Source organism: Chroicocephalus ridibundus, chromosome 4 (assembly GCF_963924245.1).
Source record: "Chroicocephalus ridibundus chromosome 4, bChrRid1.1, whole genome shotgun sequence".
Lineage (NCBI taxonomy): Eukaryota > Metazoa > Chordata > Aves > Charadriiformes > Laridae > Chroicocephalus > Chroicocephalus ridibundus.
Window position 1 is genome coordinate 61950996 of NC_086287.1, and position 24895 is coordinate 61975890.

Genomic DNA, 24895 nt, shown 5'->3' on the forward strand with positions numbered 1-24895 from the left:
GAAGGGCCGGAAGGAGGATCCGGGGAACTACAGGCCAGTCAGTCTGACCTCGGTGCCTGGGAAGGTCATGGAACAGATCCTCCTCAGTGCCATTACACGGCACATGCAGGAGAACAGGGTGATCAGGCCCAGTCAGCATGGGTTTGTGAAGGGCAGGTCATGCCTATCAAACCTAATATCCTTCTATGATAAGGTGACCCACTTAGTGGATGAGGGAAAAGCTGTGGATGTTATCTACTTGGATTTTTGCAAAGCTTTTGACACTGTTTCCCACAGCATTCTCCTGGAGAAACTGGCTGCTCATGGCCTGGACAGGTGTACTCTTCGCTGGGTAAAAAACTGGCTGGATGGCCGTGCCCAGAGAGTGGTGGTAAATGGAGTTAAATCCAGTTGGTGTCCGGTCACAAGTGGTGTCCCCCAGGGCTCGGTGCTGGGGCCGGTTCTCTTTAATATCTTTATCAATGATCTGGATGAAGGGATTGAATGCACCCTCAGTAAGTTCGCAGATGACACTAAACTGGGCGGGCGTGTTGATCTGCTTGAGGGTAGGTTAGCTCTGCAGAGGGATCTGGACAGGCTGGACCAATGGGCTGTGACCAATGGTATGAGGTTCAACAAGGCCAAGTGCCGGGTCCTGCACTTGGGTCACAACAACCCCATGCAGTGCTACAGGATTGGGGCAGAATGGCTTGAAAGCAGCTCGACAGAAAAGGACTTGGGAGTGTTGGTTGACAGCCGGCTGAATATGAGCCAGCAGTGTGCCCAGGTGGCCAAGAAGGCCAACAGCATCCTAGCCTGTATCAGGAATAGTGTGGTGAGCCGGACTAGGGAAGTGATCATCCCCCTGTACTCGGCACTGGTGAGGCCCCACCTCGAGTACTGCGTTCAGTTTTGGGCCCCTCGCTACAAGAGGGACATTGAGGTGTTGGAGCGTGTCCAGAGAAGGGCTACAAAGCTGGTGAGGGGTCTGGAGGACAAACCTTATGAAGAACGACTGAGGGAGCTGGGGTTGTTTAGCCTGGAGAAGAGGAGGCTGAGGGGAGACCTTATCACCCTCTACAACTACCTGAAAGGAGGTTGTAGAGAGATGGGGGCTGACCTCTTCTCCCTGGTGACAAGTGATAGGACGAGGGGAAACGGGTTCAAGTTACGTCAGGGGAGGTTTAGATTGGATATTAGGAGACATTTTTTCACTGAAAGGGTTATTAAAGATTGGAATAGGCTGCCCAGGGAGGTAGTGGATTCACCATCTCTGGAGGTGTTTAAAAAAAGGGTAGATGGGGCACTGAGGGACATGGTTTAGAAGTGGCTCTTGTCAGGGTAGGCTAAAGGTTGGACTCGATGATCTTAAAGGTCCCTTCCAACCTCAACAATTCTATGATTCTATGATTCTATGTCCCTGCCCAAGAGATAACCAGCCGTGGTGGTCACAGTGGGTGCACCTGGTCGTGATGGCGGCATCCAGGGCTCAAAGGTGGTTTTGGGGAGTCCGATAACAACACAATAGCCAAGGGCAAACTTGAGCAATGCCGGTACTGTGGCCAATGTGCAAATAGGACTAGAGCGCAAGCATCTTACCCCTGTAACTAGTCAACAGCCCAGGAGCCCTTGGAGCTCTCCTGCATGGCAGCAGGCTACCTTGAGTAGGGACGCCTCTCAAGATTACTTCTCAAGATGCAGATTCCTTGCCACAACAGATCCTGGGTAAGTGACTAATAGCATGCTAAACTTTGAGATCGTAGCTAAGTCATGGAAAGGACTGATTGCGCAGGTATCATCCTGTAGACATAAACCCTTGAGCAAGCCTGGGACTAGCACTGGATCCAGCTGCCCCTGGACTCCTCTCTGAGAAGGAGTCTGGAAAGCAAGAGGGTCCTCTCTGAACCTCCTGACTCAACGGGAGGCTCTCCCTCACAGTTCTGACTGACCCTGCCCTCCATGCAGTAAATGACCGATTGCACCTCACCATCCAATCCTCTTAAAACACACTCACATTTACTACAAAAAGCTGTCACTGAGCCGGGGGGGTGCCCAAGGGCGGGGCTGGCTGCCGGCCTGTGATGCGCTCTGTGGCATGGGACACCACAGGGGACGCGTCACAATGGGGGGCAGCTATAAAAGGCGCCAGCAGCAGCGCTGCCCCAGTACGGCCTGGGCTAGCGGTGAGTGGGCTGGCGGGGGGAGGCTGGGCTGGACCAGGGCCGGGGCAGAAACGCCGGCCCCCGCGGGGTGGGTTCTCACCCAGCATCGAGGGCCCAGCCACTGGCCCCTGGGCTGGGCATAGGCCTTGCTGCCTCCCCGCTGCCTCGTCCCCTCCCCTGCCTGCCCCCATCTTCCTCCGGCTCCCATCCCCATTTCCCCCGCCGCCAGCTCCCTCCCTCCCAGCCCCACTGAACCCCTTCTCTCTCTACTCCTACAGGCTATGGCTGCAAAAATGGTCCTCGCCTGGCTTGTGCAAAGCATCTTCCAGCTCCTGCTGGAAGTTTTCCTGTTTGGCAATGAGCGGGATGACAGCAAGCATGAGTGCGTGCAGCGGCATGTGGAGACGACTCAGCTGCTGCAGGAGCATGAGTGGAGCAGCTTGGACTGGGGAGCCCTGGCCTTTGCTGCCTTGCAGCAGTTGCAGTGCTGGGCGATTGCTGACCTGTTCTTCGGGCTCTGCTGCTGGCTCTGGAAAAGGAGCCAACGGCCAGACAGCAGTGATGAAGAGAAGAGCTCCAGCAGCAGCAGCACAGAGCTGGAGGAGGAAGGAAGTGGAGAAGATTCTGATGATGAGGGGCATCCTCTGATGACAAGGATTTTTGCAAAGCGCATCTGGTGTTCAGTGGAGAGCATGGCCTACGGGAGACAGGTGGTGGAAGAGCTGGTGGGCGACGTCCTGGTTGTCTTGCAAGAACGCCTGTCAAATAGTTTCTTCCCGGTGCTGCAGCCAGCCATCGGGGTGGGCAGCACCTTTGCAGGTTGGAGTCCCGCTGGGCATGATGCTGTCTACCGCCTGCTCGTGCCCCTGAAGCCTCCCCATGGCCATGCCTTCCACTTGGAGCTGGGCACCGCAGGGCAGATGCCGGCAAAGAACTGCGTCCGTGTGGAGCTGGAGTGCACCTGCACGAGGGACCAATGTGTGGAGGACATGCTGTGCTTCCTCCACCACCCTGAGGAAGCGCTGCAGAGAAATCTGGATTCCACCCTCCTAAGCACCTTCTGCACCGGCTTCTACCTCGATGCGCAGAAAATTGCCCGCTGGTTTCAGAACTTGGTGATCTCAGCCTGGGGGGAGATGACTCAGTCGCGTCACTACAGTATGGAGATGCTGCCTTCCAGCCGCTCCTGCAAGCTGCAGCTGACAAATGCCTCTGGGAGATCCCTCTTGGTTGAGATGGTGTTTGGGGTGCAGCAAGGCAACTCGGACATTTTCCTCAGCAGCCAGACTACAGAGGCCATCTTCACCCCAAGCACAACTTGGGCAGAGACCTACGCTGTGGCAGAGGCAAAGTTCTTCAGGTGCATGGCCAGGCAGGCCCCGCGTGACACCCTCTACCTCAACTGCCTGCAGCTCTGTGCCAGTATGCTTGTGAGCGCAGGCTTTTCCTCCTATACTTGGAAGACGGTTGTCATGCACCTCCTCAACACCATACCCCCGTCAAGCTGGGGCAGGTGGGACTTCATGATGCGGCTGCAGGATATTATGTGCTACCTGCATGGCTGCTTGGAGGAGAAACGCCTGGACCACTTCTTCTTCGGGAATGAGAACATGCCTGAGGACATCATCTTGCCCGCAGCCTTCCAAGCAGCTGAGCCGATCAACCTCTTCCAGTGCCTGGTGCAGGACCCAGCTGCCCATGCCAAGGCATGGCGTGAGTTTGAGGAACTGCAAGATCGGCTCACAAGACTGCAGGTCTTTGGCGTCTGAAAGGTCTTCACAGACAGAGCTCTGTTTGTGTCCCCTAGACTGCCCGCACCTCTTCGAGAGCATCCCTTCCTTCTGGAAGCTTTATTTTGTACAAAGTTGTCAATAAACGGTGTGTTTGAACAACAGCTGCATCTCTGAGTGAGTTTGCATCAGCTTTTTGGAGAACCCGGGCATAGGGTGCTGGCTGCTCAGCTGCCCCAGAGGTGGGGAGCATTTGCTGAAGAGCTGGTGGGGTGGGCTCTGGTTGCACTGATTCCCTAGCTAAGGCTCCCCCTCCCGCGTTGGGGCAATGGGAATAATTTGTCACCCTCCACAGCTGGGCACATTGCCTGTGTGGCTCCGCAAGGAGGGAGCCTGACGTGGCTTCCTTCTGTGCCATTCACAAAGTTTGGGGGTGCTTCTGTGACGGTGTGCTGCTAGCACAGGCACATTAGAGTAGAGATTTTTCAACATTTTAGGTGTAAATCTTCTCAGAGGAAACTATGAATTTGAAAAGGAAAGGGGTGGAGTTTCAACAACATTGGTTATATATTTGGGAACACAACAGTAGAAGGGACCAATAGTGGTGTTGGTTTCAGTTGATTTCTTCCATTCTTTCTTGCTGAAATAAATTATTTTTGGCCCAAAAGAAAAATCTGTAGAATTCAGAAAGTGCCTATCAGTTTGTGAGGTTTTATTAGTCTTCAATGTAACATGGGACCGTATTTAAAGGCCATTTCTAGATTTTGCTAGCAGATTCCAGACCGGCTTTTTGATAGCCTTTTTTCATGAGCTTCTGAAAGCGTCTTTGGCAGGAAATTGCAAGATCTGTGATTTTGCTTGTGCTGTTTTGAGAAATTCTGCCAATGGCAACACCAAACAAGCTCCAAAGAATGACACAAGAATGACCCCTACAAGGGTTTAGCTTGGTTGGCTAGGTAGGGCTCTCCAGAGCAGCATCTAATTCTGCAGGGCAACATCATTATGCAACAGATGCCAATCCAGACAGAAGATATTAATATTTAGGGATATAGGTGGAGGATGATATAAGTCTTTTATTGGTATTTTCAAGAGCCCCTCATCTGAAGTCTGTTTAATACCTCCTAGCATGGTATCATCACATAGTGTGAGATATTCCCTAGGGCAAAGAGCTTTCTCCAAAAACCCGAAAAGCTGACATAGCACAGAAGTGACCTGGTGAGATAATAACCAGAGCAGGGATTGATTGAACTCCAGCCTCAAGAACTCCTAGTCTGCACAGTCAATCCAACCAGACTTTGTTGCCTACCAGTGACATGGTCAGGATTGTGTATCCAGTCTCAGACATGGAAAGCTCCATGCAGAAAAATACAATATTGGCAGGGTATCCTTATTAGCAGTCTCAGGAGGCCAAAGGGTCAATCTTACTGATCTGATTGCTAGTCCCCTCAGTAGACAAAGGAATGCTTCGTCTTTACTCACCACCTCATCCAGCAAAGCTAGTTTCAATTTCATGCATCACCCATTTTTCTTAGAGCAAAGATAAAATCTTTTTTTTTTTTTAATTTTTTCTTCCAAGAAGATTTGGGAATAATGCTTAACTGAGGCTTCTTTTAATTTTAGAAATTGGTTACTTGGAGTGAATTTCAGTTTGCTCAGTCTAGGGAAAAATCGATGAGGAGTAGAAATTAGTTTTCTGAATGGTAAGAACAAAAATAAACTCCTTTACAAAATAATGCAAATTATATTGTAAGATTTTAAGCAGAAGGACAAAACACAGAAGGAAACTGGTATCGAAATGCCTTTGTGCCCCTCAGGTGGGTCAGAGGGACCCTGAGGATCTTCTGAGTCATTGCCTACAATTCATTTTCAAGGCACAAATTCTCCTCTGATATAACACAGTGCTACTTTCTTTCATCTGCCCACTTTTTCTTACCTTTGCAATGGAGATACTGGGGTATTTTATGGTAGGAGGGGAACTTATGACACTTGTCTGATATAGCAGTGGTAGAAGAAAGGCATTTATTGGGGAGAAATTTATAAACTGGCTTGAATCACAGCTCTGAGATCAAAGTTTTCTTTGCCTCAATTCTTTTTGAGGAGGCTGGGGTACTGGGCCTCAGCCTTGCCACAAAAATCAACACCTTTTGAGCTTTTTTTTTAGTAAATAGGTGCAAAAGAAAGTAAAAAGAGAAAATACCAGAATATCAAATGTGGGTTGTTAAGTTGCAGAATGAAAATGAGAAACTGTAGGAATTGTGGAACTTCCAGTATTCCTATTCAGCAGAAATTATACAGTGACTTAAGTGGTTAGCTGTAAAAATAAACATGTTTATTACAGAGCGAGGGGAGGTAAAGGAAGTCATCCCAAAACAAGAGCCAACCCAAGGAAAAGCAAGACAAACAATATTGTTACTATAAGAATATATAAAGCTTTCTGACTTTGACCTAAAATAGGCAGTTAAACATAACAATGTCACCATTGTAAGTATTTCTGCTATAAATCATTTCAACATCAGTAAGTGAGAATGCAGCTGACAAAGGAAACACTATTTTTAAAATACAAATTGTTACCCAGTAGCGGAAGCTGGATAATGTTGGAAGTTATTTTTTGTATCAGTATATGCTGTACACCTTAATCGGTAATTTTCTCTGCATGAGTGATTGGGAGATTTTATTAAAAATACATTAATTTTTAGAATGGGATATTTAAAAAGTTAATAGCATGGCACAGACAACAGCATTTATGGGTGAAAAGAGGAAAGGAATGGCAGACGTGCAGAGAAAATGGCTATGTGAGACACAGAAATTCAGAGAGGAATGAATATGCTGTTTTAGCTGGCTTTAGCATTGTTTCTCATTAGGAGAGTTTCTTTCTCATTGACTTCCTAGTTCTCACCCTTTTTTTCTACCTCATCTACCTCTTCTGCCTGGACTGTGATGGCAGCTACAAGGCGGACTTCAAAAAGAAATCTGCGGACTTCAGGAATAGATCCAAGATGAGAGAATGGAGATTGTCTACTTTGCTGGGCTGTGTAGTGCTCAACAGCAGGGCAAACATTCCTCTCTTAGGTTTAAAACTTCCAACAAATTACTTCAATGGCAGCATAAAACAAATTGATTTTGAGAAATCAAAAGGATCTCTCTTAAGATTTTTCTCCATCCACTCTGTTAGACTCAAGCTTGTTGGAGGGTAGGAGATCTGTTTCAGTTTGTTCCTTTATGAAGTCTCAGTATTTTCTGAGTAGGAGGAACCCATCTGAAGGAGAAATCACTCTCCTCAACTGGAGGAGATCCCCAGGATCTCTTGTGACACAGAGCCAGCCAGGATGGCGTCAAAGCCCAAACCTGTCTTCACTGATGTTAGCCCCCGGGCTTTCAAGGTCTGAGCCCTTTGAAGTGGCTCTGCTTTCCCTCCCACGGCCCTTTCTCTTTCTGCTCACACCAGCCCTTCAACTCTCCCTCATTTCTGCTGGAGCAGCTTCCCCACTCACTCCCCACAGGGTCCCCTCCTCTTTATTACCCTCTCAAAAACTCCATCTGTTCAGACATCAACTCCAAAACCAACAGTGACTGCTTCGGGGAAAGAAGTCGTAAAAGCACCACTGCCTGGTAAGTGAAAACACTGTGTGTGTAAGGACCCATCCAGCTCCATGTGGTGGACGCATGTCTGGCACCCCACAATAGCTTTCTGTACCTCTGATGGGCACACGAGCCTGGCAGAAGTTACCTTGGGGAAAGAGTACGGCAAATGTAAAGAAACAGCGGTGTGTTAGGGAAAGGAGACTTGTCAGCACGGTTAGGAATGGCTTAGTGTTTTCACACTATCTGTGCACAGAGAGAAGTTTAATAAATTAGTTAATTAGTAAAAAGAAGACTCCCTTTTTCCAGAACTAGAAGGAGGAGGCATTTTGGTGCTTTCTTCTTCCCAGAAGGAATTGTCTGCATGGGGTGGTATTTCTGTAGCCCACCACCAACCTCCTGCAAAAAGATTCTCCTTTCTTCCTGGAGAGCTGAGATGTACCAGAAGGCAGACACACACTGTAAGGTGCTACTGCCTTAGCGGTCAGGCAAACCCTCGTAAGGTTTCCACCACAATTTAGGAACACCACTTTTATTTTTATGTATTGGTACTAGTGTCTACCATCCCTAGCACTGAGAGTACCCCCCTGCACCGGTGCTGTGCGTGTGCCTATAGTCAGGGCTCTTGTCGTCGAGGGACTTGGACTCTGCTGAGCCTGGTTTTCACTGGCAAAACTTGTGCCTGTGCTACAGTTGCCCCCAGTGCATGGGAACTCATTTCTCCGGCTGGTGCTTTTATTTCATGCCATACAGCTCCTGCTGCCACTGGCCTGGCTATAGGGAACTGGAGAGGATTAGGAGCTGCAGTGGAGGAAGAGTCATTTCCACGGCATATGGATCTGACATCCCAATTCTGCTCATCTTCCATGGTAGGGCAAAGGGGGGATTAAAAACCAAAAATCCTAGCATTTTTTTAAATCAAGGAGGGAATAATCTCAATGGTGGGTGGCATTTACTCCTTCAATGGTCCCATGTTTGGTAGGCTGAAGGTGTCAGTGGAGACTGATGAAATCTAGGTCATCTGCCAGAGCCCAGCTGCAGTCAGTAAATCATTATTATCTAACGACTATCCGGTAGCCTATATGAAGTGAGTTGGTCTCTTTCAGCCTCCCAGTGGGTAAATGTTCACCCTACAAAACTGCTGGTGTAATTGGTGTTAATTGTCCGTGTCAGCAGAGGCTGTGAGGTGCTCACTGTGTGTCAGGGCTCAAGCACACGGGCAAATAAACAGCAAATGGTCTGCACCTTGCAGCAGACACCGAGTGGACAAACCTGAGCTACCAGTCCACGAGCTGCCAATTCTACAATAAATAAGTAAATAAATAAGATAAAAACTAAAAGTGAAAGTGTGAGCTGTAGATGGGCCTGTAATGGCCGAAGTGTTTCACCAAAGCTGTTGCCTTATGAGTGCGCTGGAGATGCTGGTGAGTGAAACAGTACCACGGAAAATTCAAGTCTTTCTGACCAAGGTGGAAGCTTCTTCCAGGGTTTTGTTAAAGAAACTTATTTAAAAAACAAGCTCAGAATGGCTTCCTGTGAGCAGAAGTATTTTTTCCCATTTCTTCTTCCCATCAGTTTTGAAATATAAGGAAATGCTACAAGAAACTCTGACCCGCTAAGGCTGGAAGGGTGCTTATGATGAGTGACATGAAATAAATGGAAGACAAATAGAAAACTCACTTGGGGCATACCATTAAGCAAGGACCACTGAACACGGGGTGAGCTAGCCTGCCAGACACAAGACTCCCTCCTTCTCTCCTGCTGAACAGAGAAAGGGGACAATATCTGCGACAGTCCATATGGTTATGGTGTGGAGTGTTCGCCTCCCTTTTGCCCCTGATCAAGCTTCAGCTGCTGTGCCAGTATGGCCCTAAACCCAACATAAGCAGCATCCCAGGGAACGCAGTGATTCCCTTTGCTGACGGAGTGTGGTTTGCCAGGCTCCGGTCCCATTCAGTCCCTGCATAAACACCATGGTCTGTCAGGGGTGTCAGTATGTCATAAAGGGATTTCTTTCATAAAGGTATTAAATTCTCATCATTTTAGAAAGATATTAATGTCGCTATCAGATTGCAGATGACTATTATCAGCATACAATAGAGGTGCATAATGACATCCTAGGGCAAGATAGAACTTAGCTGTTGCCAATAAATAATGCAATTTAATTTTATAGGTTCCCCCCACCCGCCTTTGGCTGTGTGTCTTGCTGTCCGAGGCATTTTGGAGATGGCTTATACGATGGTGTGGAAATGGTTCTCAAATGCCAGAAGCTGCAACATGGCTTTTCCACAGTGGGCACTACATGGCCGCATTGTACGGCTGGGTTAGGGAAAGAGCGTCGCAGATTTGCCTGTCTGTGGTCTAACCTCGGCTTGCTGTTTGCTGCAACATTTCAAATCCATGTAAGCAGTAGGCAAGTTAGTCCTAAAACGTTATGGGATGCCAGCTGGTGTCGTAAAACTGCTCCTTACCAGCCTGACAGCAAAATCACCTGGCTCTCATTCACATTGATCGGGGCACATTTTTGCTGGTGAGAACAGACTCCATATCAAGCGTGATCCTAATGGAGCACAAATTCTTTCTGTTTTCCACTTCCACAGCTAACGTGCTCTGTGTTCTGGTCAGATAGCAAAGCAAGGGCAGACACAGGTTTATCCCTCCTCCCCCTGCTCTCAGCTCCATGCCCTTCACACATAAGGGTTTGTCTTTGTAGGCTAAGCCGTAAGAAGCAGAACTGATAAAATATTCAGGAGGATTTTCAGTGACCTCTGCTGTAAGACTCCCCTCCATCAAGGTACCCCAGGCTCAGAAGGGAAGAATGAAAGAAAAATCAGTCTTAACGATTGTTTTTTCTGATCAGTCAAATAAACATAATTAGTTAATGCCACTTCATATGGAGAAATGTTCCCATCTGTACAAATACAGCCTTTAGATGTCCTGGCCTCTCTATTGACAGTCCTGGAGGAATGAGAAAGTGCACAGGGCTTCACCACCCCTTCTTTTGCAACTGCTGAGGAGCAATTCGAAATATAGTTAAGGACCCATCCTGGTGCACTGGGCTTTAAGAAGAATCAGGACACTGAGGACAAAAGAATGCTGCAAAAAACAGCAGGGCTTCCAGTCTGCTGTAATAAACCATTATAGCAATAGAAAGGATGCTGGCTTTGTTTGCTTATTTATTTTGGTGGGCTTAAAACCTTTTTTCTTTCTCTTCCTTCAGAGACATAAGCTTTGTTTCACAGCACTCAGCTGGAGAACATGCACAACTTTAGTTATAGATGGTTACAGTTTGTTACCTTCTGGGAAGGCTTTGCTGGGAAAGTAGCTTTTGGGCTTTTTTTCTGCCCATGGCTGCTACAAGACACACAACAGCTTGTACCTGTCAGCAAAACCAGTCCTTTTTCTTAACTGCCCTGCTGCCTAACACTCTTATTTCACAGTGTCAGGCACTGTGAGCACTTTAATCTGTTAAAAGGGCTCTTTTTTTCCTTTTAACACTGAACCCATGTTTTATTTATCAGTCTTTGATTTAGAAACGCTTAGAAGGCATAACACGTTTTCTAAGATGGATGACTTCTCTGTGGCTTTTGTGCGTGCCCGTGTGTGTGCGCATAGGTGTTGTCGTTGCTGGAAGTCCAAAGGAAAGCATCTTTATAAAGAAACGCTCTCTGGCATGTAGTCCTGGAGAACTGCTGCTCTCTAACAACAGCTTTCTGAGCAGAGACCTATAAAGCTGTTCTGTTAAGAGCCAGATCCAGCTCTCATTGAAGTCAATGGAAGTCTTTGCCTTGGCTTCAGCGGGCTTTTTTCCAGGTCCCGCTGAAAAAGAGCGAAACAGTGCTGAATAAAGGCAGATGTAAATACTGCAGTTTGTTTCTGGGATGCTTTAAAGTCATATGAAGCTAGTTAGATTTATCATCTCCAGCTGATAGTATAAAACTCAGTCAGAGGTTACAGAAACTTAATGTCCTAGCTAGGGAAATAAAATCCTCATCACCGCCCCACCATGTTCAGTGGTTTTTTGGGGCAACCATGTTCCAGCCCCACAAGCTGCCTCTCTCCTCCAGCCTGTTTGGCAAAGGCGTGAGCTTCCCCCAGCCCTCCCACCACCCTGCCTGATCCAGGGGGATGCGTCGACAGAAACCCAGGAAACGCCATCTCCCCATGCGCAGACCCGAGAGCTCCATGCTGTGCATCACAGCGAAAGACCCCGCTGGCCACACAAATTACTCAGTGTCTGTGCCGAGGGTAGCCAAAAGCAGCTCTTTTACCCTCCAAGAGACCAACCGTGCAGTTTGCAACTCGTTTTTAAGTTGCTGTTACAGGGAAAGAAGGCCTTTTGCAGCGCTAGCGCTCAGTCTTGCACATGTGGCCAGGGCGGACCCAAGCCCCGTCCATCACTCACAGCGCCTCTGACCAACATGTGGACCACATCTGTGTTGCATTTCACAAGGGACACGCATCCATATGTGCATTCACGTATGTGCTCTCTATACTGCCCCGTACTCTGCAATGGAGCCTTCCCTAGCTTTGCAATACCTTGAACATTAATCTAGTGTATAATTAGGAGTGTGTTAAATACAGTCTGGCAAAGGGAAAACACATGCTTGTTCAGCAGCTGGGGTAGAGGACATCTGCCCCACTGGAGGCTGGGTCTGCCACAAGGAAATCCAGTATTGAGGCTGTCCCTGGGGCCACAGTGGAAAACGGCTTTTGTGGAGAGCAGCTGTGAGTAGGAGGTGAATTTTGCTGCTGTCTGATGGCAGCTGAAAAGGTCCCTGGGGTAACAGCAATTGGGTGGCATGACCACTCTCTAACACCTTCTCCTCTCAGTGTAGCCAGCCAGGGTCCTACATCTGCAGACATAAAGGCTATTATTGCGTTGCTCTGAGCTTTTCCACATAAGAGTGAGCTCCTGGATGTCCTACTCTTAATCAGGAGGGCTGGGAAGTCTCACATTGCTCTGTGGCCACCCGTTATGGCCTGATTACACGGGACAAAAGTCAGGTCAGGATCATATCTCCCTGTAAGGAAAGAGGGTTAGGGAGCATCTCCTGCAGGACAGAGGGTGATTAGGAGCACTCCAGCCACGTTATCTGTGGGCTCAGCCCCTGAAGGAGCTCATCCCCTTGCTTCCTATCTAAAAATCTTCCTATCTGGTCACGCTGTGACCCAGTTAATAAAACCAGACTATTTTAAATATCCAAGAAGAAAATTATTGTGATATCCACTGGTTTCTTGTATCATGTCTTATTACCGCTACCCTTATTTACAACTTTTTCTTCTGAGACATTTCTGAAACCAACATTTTTAGGCCTGCGTTTAAACGGCAGATCCCTGAGGCTGGGGTGCCACCTCACTAGTTCAACAGGCGCTCTGTGCTGCCAGCCTGGCAGCTGCCGCGGAGTCTGTCAGATGGTCATGAGGATGATGAGATGTCTAGACAGCCTTGAAGTCCTGATGGCTATTTGTCTTTCACTCACATTTCACTGGGAAGGAGTTGTTAATATTTGGTTGCTTAAACAGAAGACTCTCTTCAAACCCCTCCCTTGATCGAAGCATACTGCGCATTGGTCCCATCTCCAGTAAGAAAGTGATGTTTTCCCCCTGGAAATATGCTCCACAGAGACAGCTTCACTACGTAATCCTGTCAATCAGCTGCCAATCACTATGGTAACTGGGTGCCAAATACAATATTAAGATAAGCATTAAATAGCTGCCAAATGAGGCCCTCTCTGTTCTCACCATCTTAAAATCTTCATCTTTCTTTTACTCTTTCTTCTCATCTTCTCTGTCTGCTACTGATGTGCAGTTTTCTCTTTCCTAACAAGGTCTCTGTAAAGAGTCCCTGCTCAGTGTCCTGCAACTATTGAGATGCCACCGAGGCTGGAAAACAGGGCTGGCTGGAATACATACACTTTTCAACAGTATACAATACAGTACTTTTCAAAGAAATGGAAACCAAATAAATTTGTTTTGTTTTGTTTTGTCTCACTTCATTTGGAGTCTCTTGTTACACTCTCCATCTGCATTGGCATGCCATGGTTGCTGCCCATGTTGTCTGACCAGCCAATGACGTAAGAACAAAGTTAGATGACGGATCCTTTAACCCGTTATCCTTTCTCCATCAGCAGCAGAAAACTAAGGAAAAACTATAGGAAGCAGAGGAATTATAGGAATTTTTCCAGCAGCCTGTAGCTCAGGGACTTCCTGAGCTGGAGGTAACATCTGGAATATCATCGTTGCCCCTGATAGACCTCCTCCATCAAATTTGTTGATCCAAACTTGAACTCATTTGTACTTTTAGCCTCACAACATCCTGTATTAAAAAGTTCCCCAATGAAATTAGTGCAGGATGTGAAAAGTTCTTCATGTTTGTGCTCACTCTGCTCTTTGGGCATTCCGCTGACTGCCTCCTTGAGTGTTATATGATGAAAAGTAGTTTAGTTCCCTGTTCCTCTTCCATAATTCATGGGTCTAGCACTTGTTGTTTCAGTTGTCAAAAACCATGGAAATGTTTTGTTTCTCTATTTGTTTCCACACACCGTAGGTTGAAAACATTGAAACATTGCCATATTCAAAAGGTTATTTATAACCTTATTGGAAAATTCCTCCTGTGATGTTTTGAACCCAGCCAAAGCAGAAGAGGCATGAGACTTACCACTTCATAGGAAATTCTGCCATTTTGACGTCTTTTCCAATTTGAAGCAGAAAAAGTATCATTTTTGCAAAAAAATAAACACAGTCACTTGGGAGAGCTCAGCGCATTGCGTTCCAAGTAAGCAAATGTGTCCAATTGCCTAAAAGTTGAAAAACAAAACCTGCCTTTCGAACTGCCGTCTGACAGTGAAAAACAAAAAAAAAGGAAGAAAAAAAAGAAATGAAAAGCCTTTATGCCAAATACTGTACTGTGAAATTTGGTGTTTTGACAACATCAAACACTTTGTGATTTTTGCCTCTGAACTGAACTTTCATCCACTCCAAATAAAAACCAAGCAACTTGCTCAAAATATATCCATTTTGAAGGAAACCATGCTGATAAAAGCTTTCCTACAAGGTGCTCCATGTTGCATAGGTTGATCTTGGGAAGGAGAATAGTGACCAGGATTTTATCTGTGACTCTGCCCTGTTGGAAAGTGTTGGTTTTACAGGCTGAGTCTCAGCTTTAACCAAACCTCCAGCTGCAAAGGAGCCAGCTCTTGCTGCAGTTGGCATTTGCAGAGACCCTGCGGCCCGGCCGGCTGCCATGCCAGGGCATCTCCCTCGCTCAGTGCCAACTTGTATCTGTCACCACGTTCCCTCAGACTTCCCAGCCAGCTGTCCAGGACTGGCATCATCTGGAAATCAGGTGGCTGGTTGCTCCCCAAAGCTGTGAGCCACTTGTGGCCGCGGTGGGCTTCTCCCACCGCGTGGCTGGGAGAAGAGGGAGGTGTTCTGAAAGAAATGGCATTTACAGGGATACACAGGCTGGTCTTCTCTGTGCCCTAGCTGTTGGACAATGTTCAGGAGCAGGCACAATGCCATCTTGACAGGTGGACTTAAGTGTAGGTAGCCAAAAGGTCACATATGTGCGTAAAAGACATTTGTTGAAAGCAGATGCTCTGAGCTGGGATAAGAAACAGTCCGTAGCTCCCACACATCATAAATATGGCATTGACCCTGCCACTGGATTAACAACAAAACTAAACATGGGAGCTTTGGGCTGCGGTGGGTGAGATACAGCTTTCTTGATTATGGGCCCATGTTTTATTTTATTTTTTTTATTCCCTGTTGTCTTTCCTCTATGGAATGGGCAAAAAGGGGTTTCCCAGACTTGGTAATGTATTTTGAGAGTTCCATGTGTCATTAGGGTAGGGGAAAAAACGCCTACAGCCCAAACGTGCTTCACAGCTTTGTATGTGGATACGAATGCAGATTAATATGATATTAATGTAATGCAATTAAGAAAAAGCTGATGTTATTGTTTGAGACAGACATTATTTCCCCATAGAAGAGTAAATCAATTGCAATTATTGCACTTTCTTTAAGAATTTGCACATTTTACTCTAGGTCAGTTCTATTACTGAAATGAGGTACTACTACATTTTAGCTACTCTGAACAAAGGGCAGAGGCAGTCACAGGTACAACGTGTGACTAATCATGCTGCATGCGTAACCATTCAAGAGTTAATGAGGGACAAACTAAACATAAACGCTCTCCTGAGTGTTTACGCTCTTTAAAAAATAAAATAAAAACAAGTCAGGGAAGGGAAGGGAAGGGAAGGGAAGGGAAGGGAAGGGAAGGGAAGGGAAGGGAAGGGAAGGGAAGGGAAGGGAAGGGAAGGGAAGGGAAGGGAAGGGAAGGGAAGGGAAGGGAAGAAAAGAAAAAGCCAGCATCTGTCTGCTTTTCCACTGAAGCATCAGTAACAGAAATCCTCTTCTGGAGCTATTTATTGCCACCAATCTTTGACACATTCACACTGTGACCCCCGCACCTGTAATGCGATACACAGGCGAAACAAAAGCATGAAGGGAAAGGGCTCAGCTTCCTCTGCTTAATTACTTCATGCAAAACAAAAGCCACCCAACGGGTTGTTTGGAAGAGAAAACAATACCGAGCACCCTTGCAGTTGCTGTGGACAAACGACGTGTAAGTAAAATTCCCCACCTGGCACGGAGCCAGGGGACACGGGTGTCACCAGCACCCTCCTCCCGTCCCCCATGCAGAAACAGAAATGCTTTTATCCCATTTGGGCACTAAAATTCTTCACTTTATGGACAGCTATTTTGGTGTAGGGGAGAGCTGGAAGCAGCTTTGGGCAGCAAAGGCCACGGTGGAGACTTGGAGGAGAGGCAGAGGGCGTGATGCAAAATGGCTGCAAGCCCCGTGTCACTGAGCCAGATAGGGCCAAAATGTGCTTGGAGCTGCTTGGAAGCCAGGATGGCCAAGACAGGGTATATCTCAGCTGTACTCTCTTAATGGCTTTCACAAAAAGAGGTTTTAGGGAGTTGTGGCACATCTGCATCCCTGCAAATTACTTTTAACCAAAACCTGGTTACTACCAATTTTTGATTGCACTGGCCTTGAGTGCCCACAGGTTTATTTCAGGATAAATGTGAAGAACAGTATCGTTAAGCTTAAACCAGCAGGATTCATGGGGCTATGTTCTTGTTGTGCGTTTGCAAACCTGAAGCTCAGATGGCAGCCCAGGGCGCCGGTGGCATCCCACCAGGCATCCTGCAGGCAGTCATCACAGGTCTCAGCTGGGAGGCAGCAGGTTTCAAACACATGGGGACAACCACTGCAGCTGCCACATCCCGGCTCAGACCAGCGCCAGGATGGCCCTTTTCTGATCCACTGCGAGGACTGAAGCCAGACTCGTTGGTTTGATGCCGGACAAGGGTGGAGGAGAGCTGCTTGCAGAGCAGCAGTCTCTGCTAAGAAGCAGTTTCATTGCTGCCTGCCCGCTGTGCTCCGTAGCATCTCTGTGGCAGCCCATGAGAAAGCCGCCTTTTCCCTCAGGGCTGCCAAACAGCCCGGAGGTGACACTGAAACCGCTAGAGCCCACACTCTGGACCGAAAGTGGGTCTAATGCTGTGTATCTACAGTATAAAAAGGAATATGTGCATGTGTGGGGGTAAGCTTAATATAAATACCTGATATTAGGAAGTTAATTTCCAAAGAACTGTAAAAGATGCTATTTCTTTGTATCTTATGTTTGAAGACTTGCTGGTGTACCACTATACTGTTACAATATCTTCAGCACTAGTACGTGTTTTCTTTTTTTTACAAGCACCAAGTAGTTCAAAGATCATGTTTTAAAGCTCTTTCATTCAGTCAGAGAAGGGAAAGCTCTAAATCATCCCTGTTGTGTTTTTCCACATTAAAGAGCAATAACTAAGAACACCAGGAGCTAATCTATTCCACGTTTTCATGTCCCTCTAGCGACATGTTACAGGAATGGCTTTAACTGACATTTTGTCCTACAGAAAAAGCAGGCCTTCAAAAAGCACAAAACCATGCAGACACCAAACCCCACAGAATATTTTCTCCAAGAGTTCCTTTTTTTGTAAGGAATTCCCAGAACTCACCACAAATATATTGGTGACAATAAATCCCTTACTTGGTTGAACAGGGAAAGTCTCCCAAGATAATGTCCTTTTAACTCAAATGTGTAAAAACAAACAGCTAAAGGGAAATCCCTCTAACATCCTTCATCATTTCCCATTGCCTTCAGAGCACACCTTTACACTCATCAGGATTTCAGCCCTGCCTCCAGCCGATAAAATAAGACATAGCTCCCGTGTCGCTTTTTCTATGCAAGGTTAGTATGAAGCATCCGCCAGGAGCAGTGAGGCCGACCACTGCCCAGTCCCAGCTCTGGACCATGTGTAGGACTCAGTCCCACCACCACCAGCTCCTGAATGCAGAAACCACTTACAGGCTGCCCAAATTATTCCCTGCCTCTCAGGGCTACGGAGGAGGATCTGTCTGTGAAACAGATACCCCCAGAAGTACGTGGCTAATTGTTTAGGTTGGGTTTTTAAGGGGTATGGGCTGATGGAGGAGCTGGACTCAAGACATCTGTTTTCTGACATTGTGCAAACAAGCTAAATCACCTGGCCCCTGGCTGGAGAGGGAGATGCCTTTGTCCCAGTGAAGAGCCGAGGTTCATGCTGTCCTTGACAGTCTCAGAGGGAGCGAGATGTGCTACACAAACTCTCCTGACCAAAGCAGGGTACCCCATGAGCCCATCTTCCTGCATCCTACTTAAACCAGATGCTCATTGGAGCAGCAGTCAGAGGGACGCCCAGGTCCTTGCTCAGCTCTCACTACCTTTTCAAACTTAAACACGCACAATCCTGTTAACCTTTTACTTAAGAGGCTTATTTGTAGCTGTCGCATGCCACACACCTCTCTATATATCCATGATCTCTGTTGTATCCATGGCCGGATCCAAATCCATTGTCTTTGCCACTTGACACCGAGGACATGGCGCTGCCCCCGAGAGAGTTACAGGCCTCCACAATGGGCATTCCCACAGCCAGCTCCCATCAGAGCATCATGGATGACATGCACAGATGTGCACAGATGCACAGAAACAAACACTTAACTTGGAATTACATTGGCTCTATCCACATTTTTTTGTGAGCCTCTTCCAAATGGTGTGTTAGCCTCCAAGGTCAGAATGCGGGAGCTCCAGAAGGGGCTTGCTTCTCCTGACCATTGCAGAAAACCAATAGATGAAAAGGGGAGAAATTTTCCCTCCTTTTGATGGCTCTGCCCTGTCAGTATAGGGAAAGAGGAAGAGGAGAGCGTGATCTACACAGAGCTATTTCAGACTGTCCCAGCTGAGAACCCAGACTTGAATGCCTTGTAAAACAAGCTTTTAGCTTAACAAGCCCTGTCTATTGACTGTATCATATTGGTCTTTATGAATATTTCATGCATTCTCCCTTCTTCCCACTCCTTCTTGCAGTTATTTGTTAAACAGAACTTATTAAAACTGGAAAAAAAAAAGCATTTGAGGAGCATTTATTTTAAAGACTTACAGGATGATGTAGTCAAAAACATATTTTAAAGATTTAGCAGAATCAAACATTAGAGATTAAAGCAAGGAGAGAGCCAATTAACTATCTTACATAGAAATGGGACAGTCAATAAGTCATAAACCCATCAAGTTGTCTTGGTGGTGAAATGCTTTTCATCAGAACTAGATAAAAGGTATTCAGAAGACATGCACTATGTATTGAAAGTATCCTTAATGCACACATTTTTCAACTCTACTCTTTAATGTACAGAGCTTGAGGTCAGTTTGCAAGAGCAGAATGCCATCTTTATAAGAAATTCATATCTGTAAATATTTCAATTATATCTCAACAAAACAGAGAAAGGACTCAGAAGTGCAGAAACTGTAAATACAAGGCAGATAGAACTCACTATAGAGAGTTTTTCTTCCTATTTGAGCTGCACAAGTTGACCCTACTCTAAAATTTATACTGTAGGCCTCTTTAGTGAGTATGGATTCGAGCACAGCACATTCATTTCTAGGATGTGATCTTATAGTGACCACAATCCGTGTCAGTAACAGTGTTGTCAATAGGATTCGAATAAAAGTTTTTGCAGTTCTACATGCCCACAGCTGGTGAGTGACAGGACATCCTGATGATGAGTGTGGGTTTTGCTCTTATGGCAACCTGTCCTACAGTCCTTTTATTTGCACCATTTTCATATGCTTCTCTAAGCACTGATGAAATTAGTCCTGAGTGAAACCTCTACATGGAAGTGTGAAAGAAAGTCTGGATGCAGCACAGATTATGAAAGGGGCCTCTAACCTAAGTTCTTCTTGCAGAAGACATTCCAGTAAGGGAGTGGAAGGGATGTAATACGAAGTATTCCACTCATCTCATTGCCAGAGGAGCTTTTGAACAATGAGCTTCATTTTTCCTTCCACTGCACTAAAACAAAACCCAGCTTCTCCAAAAAACATTTATGGAATTATACCAGCACAACATTGATGGTATGGACTAGAGAATTAGATTTGCTGTACTTAAAGGAAACAATTGAAGAAGATTACAAAAGGAAGGGCAAACTCAAAGTCTTCAGCTTTCATTAAAACTATTCATTTCCTTAGCAAGGCAGAAAATTGGATAGCTCTCCTTCTGTTCATAATATAATGGCTTGTGTTCAGTCAGAGCCCTACCTACCTGCTTAAAAGCAAATCATATGTAGCAGCGATACACATTCATTACCATCCTCTCTCAAGATAATTTGACAGTTCCATGGCATGGTGCCACAGTTGGTCGTTATCTCTATCCCCAAGTGTCGCACTCTCCTGCAAGATGTTGCAGTGACAAAGAAATCGCTGGTAGTTCCATTTGGCTTTCTTCATCTGGTCAGCATCTACTCCAAGAGGAAGGGCTCCAGGGATTTTACAGAGGGATGCAGGCATAAAACAGTCTCACTGCTTTTGTGTCGGGTTTTTTGTTTGTTTGTTTGTTTGTTTATTTGTTCGTGTTTTTTAAGATTTAAATATTCACAGAAGGAGCAGTTAACTGGAAATAATAAAGTGGAAAAAAGAACCTGTCACCCTTAAATACTGGAAACTGCCCCCGCTGCCTCCCACCAACTGGCTGCTTCTTATCCACTTGTAACTTTCTCAGAGGACTTAAGGAAGTCGGTAAAGAAGATCTAGAAGGATCATTATTCAGTCCTTCCTCTTACCAATACAAGTTTGCTGTTATCCCAGTATGCTCTACCACCATGGCCTTTGTGCCCCAAGAGGTTGATAGCTTATCAGGCCAACAATAAGATAATTACAAAATTGATGTTAAAAAAAAATGAAACAACCTCCAATTCCATCATTTTCTGCCTTATTGTCAAATGCCCCGCCATTTACATGATTTACTGTGCATATGTTTTTTTCTCTGTCTCCAAGCCCAGAATTATCTTCTATTGAGGCTGTATCAGCTGCTGGTGCTTGCAGATTTTCTTTGTCCTTTCCAACCTGCGAAATATCATCTGCAGAATCCAAATCACTGTCTGCCTATTCTCTTATCTTCTACTTCTTTTACCCATCAATAGCCAAGCTGTGCTGTTCGGTAACTACAACATATTGTAGGAAGGAACTGATAAGTACATCAAACAGCATTCACAGACTACACACAAACATGCGCCACTGACATTTTTTATTGCCTGTGACAAGTCACCCATCCCCACTCAGTCTTTCCAGACGCATAATGCAGATTTCAAGTCTGTGTCACTGTAGGTACTCTTTATTATAAAGAACCTATGCATATATAATCACAGCTAGAATTTGAAAACCATATGCAGACAAAAAGTACATTTCTTTCTAATATTACCAAAAAAAGGATGACTATAAAACTGTAAGGATGGGAGAGCTAAATTAAATTTCTAAATAAGGAATGGTCAGATAAGCGCTTGTGATTTAATGGAAGCAATTTAACATTTCTCCTTAGCTAAGGTGTGGTAACTTGTCTTGTGTGACTCCCACGTCTGTTGCTCTGCAAAGTAATATCCACTTTGTGTAAAATTCACACCACTGATACGGCTTGTGCTCCAGATGACAAGGAGTTCATACAAAGTTGGTTACTGAAGATTAGTCAAAGAGGGGCAACTCTTCAAATTCCTTGCTTTTTTGTGACCTGCTCATTGTCATCTGAAACAATGAAACAGCTACAAATTTCCCGGTGACCATAGTTCACATATTTAAAAGTTCAAAAAGCTTAAGGCAAACTTATCAAAGTTGGACGCAAGTTACTGCAGAAAAAGTGATCATTGGACCCCCTTTTAGATTGAGGCTGAATTTGTAACACAAAACTTAAATATTTTTCACTGCAAGCAAGGGAAAAAATTATTGGGCTAACCTGGACTGCTCAAGAGAAAAAAAAACAGATTCATTTCTTAATTGTCTGATAGGGTCCCCATGAGATTTGGGTAAATCACCTAACCTCTGGTTATGAGTTTCCCCCTGTCAAATGTCATTTGTTCTTACCCAGGTGCTGTTCTTCAGTTTTTTTGTAAATGGGTAGATAAACCAAACCAAGGCTAAACTAAAGGTCACTACTCTAATGAGTCATGTACCTAAATCCGATCCAGTCAAATTTAGGTTTTACTGCAATGCATCACCTCGATTATCAATTCTATAGCAATGTATATTACATGTGTGCATTCAGTATTCCCGCAGTGGCAAGACTGGAAAAATGTGATACAGGCTTTAATATTAAGTCAAGATTGTTGCAGATTAGGTTTCACATATGTTTTGACTATGGTTATATTTTTCACTATTATTTTAGTTTGTCATATTCCACACACATTTAAAATGTTAACTAATCTCTTGCAACTGTTAATCTTTAATCATTTCCCCACTACCAAACCCTAAAAAAAGGGACTCTGCAAAACCTGGAAATAATTATGAAAAGAAGGTATAGGCGTCTGTTTTTTAGGTTTGAGCTGTGACTGATAAGCGGTTCTGTTGTTCATAAAGGGAAAACATCTGTAAAGATTTAAGCCATCAGGAATGATAACCTCTGAACTCTCACCCCACGCTGAGCTCCAGTAAATGAGCGCACCTATCTGTCCTGCCAAGTGTAACGCGATACAGATGTGAAGTTTACACCACAGGCTGTTTGTCTGGCTTTGAATCTTGAAGTTAGATTGGGAGGATTCTTAAAACAGCAAATACAGGATCACAACAAATTAAAATCAATAAAGTGAGAGGAGCAACTATGTATTTTATGTCAGTTTTGAAAGATTAAAGATTTTTAGATAGTGAAACAAAATACATGCCAATTTTTACCAGGGGCTTCAGGAAAGATTCCATCTGGGTCTTGCAGAGGAATGTAAAGTCACCAGCTTCTATGTAAATTTTAAAAATATAGACAAAGAAAGCACAAACTAGTTTTATCTGGATAAGAAATTAATACCTGCTGTAGCTGAACTGAATGACACAGTAATGCAGGTATTAACAGCATGCAATATTACAGGGTAATGAAATAAGTCAGCCCACAGTCTCACAAGTCATAGGAAGCCCTGTAGTTGTGCTCAGACAGCCACAACACCAAACTACAGCCACAAATCCTCCTCCAGTGCTTTTCCCCCCAGGCCCAAGGTTTGAAAGGAAACACACTCCACAAACCTTTTAATTTAGCTTGGCCCTTTTTAATGAGAAAGGATGTTTTTAAACAGACATGTGCCCTGGTTTTCCTTCCCCTTCTAGCGCATGCATCAGCCAAATAAATATTATGAAAGGATTAAATATCTTGTGCTTCTCTTGGATATTTCATCCGAGTATATCCAAAGTGCTTTACAAACTTCAATTAATCCCCCACAGAGAGCAGCACGCATAGCCATGAGCAGCGGGGAGAGGCGGCAGGTACGAGTGTCTCTCTCAACTGCATGATGGGTGAGCGTAGGGCGGGCATGGGACTCCAGCCATCCCTTGCTTCCACATCTTTTCTGCTGGGTTTTCGCAGGCATTTGCAATTTGTATCAGGCAGCAAAGACAATGATTTCAAGCTTGTGTGGGCACTGGCCACTTCAACTCTCTCTCCCCATTTAGTGAGATCCACAGCGCCTCTTTGCTACCATGACCAAGGCAAGAGCCGTGGTGTGGTTGAACTGGACACACAAGTTCCTCCAGTCTCTCCATCCACCTTCCCAAGGCTTTGACCTTGGGTTGTGGGTAGGACGGAACTGGGCAGCGGGCTTCAACTTCTAGCAAACCAGCATGGCAAAGCACGGGGTGTCTGAAGCCTGCCTTCTGATGTCTCATTTAAGACACCTGAATTACATTATTTCTCTGGATGTCAAAAATCATCGCCAGAACGCATATGATCTCTCTGTACCTGAGACTACAAGGGTTTGGGCAGGTTTTTTTTCATTTCTTTCCTTCTTTACAAAAAATGTGTCAAAGACATAATTTATTACAATGAAACCGTGAACATACAAAACAAAACTGACATCTCCTCACTTCAAATGCCTTTGTGCCTAGAAGACAGGAGATAAAAAGGCAATTGATATGGGTAAACAAAGCCATATTTTATGTCTTTCTCCTGCCTTCCAGACTGTAATGGGCTGCGGTCTGCAGCTCGGAGAACTTCTGCCTGATTTATATGCATTTTTTAAGCAAGTCTCACTGTTTCAGCTTTGTAGCAGGACCAGCAGCAATGGCACCTGTGTTCGGGGGTCAGGCCATTAAAGCACACGACTGTGTGCCATTCGTCCCCGGGAGCCGCCAGCTGAACAGCAGCTGGGGTAGGAGTTTTGGAGCATCTCAGTATGGCACTGCTCACTGAGAGCTTTTTGTGATTCATTGACAAGCTGGTCACCATGGAAAACAATGCTGCTCCCAGCATATTTCTTTGGTTTGATGTATTATTAGACTTGCCTCCTGTTCTTGGATTTTTGTTTTGTTTTGTTTCAATGGCCGTAAGTACGTTTCTGCAGAGCCAGCAACACTGGCCTGTGAAGCAATGTGAAATGCTGCACATACAGCAGGATCCCGCAGGCCCAGGCTCTGCTCCAGCTGGGCTGTGTCCCTCTAGATGTCATGAACAGACAGATGCCAGGCATCCAAGCATGATTTCAGGTTTACAGGGAGAGAACTGTGCAATTTATTCCCATGTCAATGCAAGCTCCTGGGGCTTTTGGACAATCACGGGCCACAGGCTGGTAGAACAAGGAACCACATGATGACGGGATTATGCACAGCACCGTTTTTCCAGCTGAATCCTGAGTAATGAAGGGGATGTCAATCATCAGTTTTCAAGAGGCCCGGATAAAGGATTTCAGTCCAAAATACGGGCATTAAATTGAGTGGAGTTTTAAAACCTGGTAGATTAAGCTGTCAGGACTCTTGGGTTTCCATTCTGAAATGCAGGATGTGACTCCCCAGAGAGACAGCTTATGCTTGGTTGCATAAATACACGTATATGTGACTGATT

The 24895-nt window shown here is 45.5% G+C and overlaps 1 protein-coding gene across 1 annotated transcript; it reads left to right on the plus strand.

Moving 5' to 3' along the window:
• Positions 1 to 1749: 1749 nt before the first annotated feature.
• LOC134514851 (inositol 1,4,5-trisphosphate receptor-interacting protein-like 1) lies at positions 1750 to 3910 on the plus strand. The gene is made up of 2 exons (XM_063333167.1): positions 1750 to 1771; positions 2484 to 3910. The coding sequence occupies exons 1-2, from the start codon at positions 1750 to 1752 to the stop codon at positions 3908 to 3910; spliced, it is 1449 nt and encodes a 482-aa protein (XP_063189237.1).
• The last annotated feature ends 20985 nt before the right edge of the window (positions 3911 to 24895 follow it).

Coding starts and splice junctions, on each gene's coding strand:
- LOC134514851 (XM_063333167.1), top strand. CDS start 1,750: ATGGAAAGGACTGATTGCGCAG. Junction 1,772..2,483: donor GGAAAGGACTGATTGCGCAG/GTATCATCCTGT, acceptor TCCTGCTGGAAG/TTTTCCTGTTTGGCAATGAG.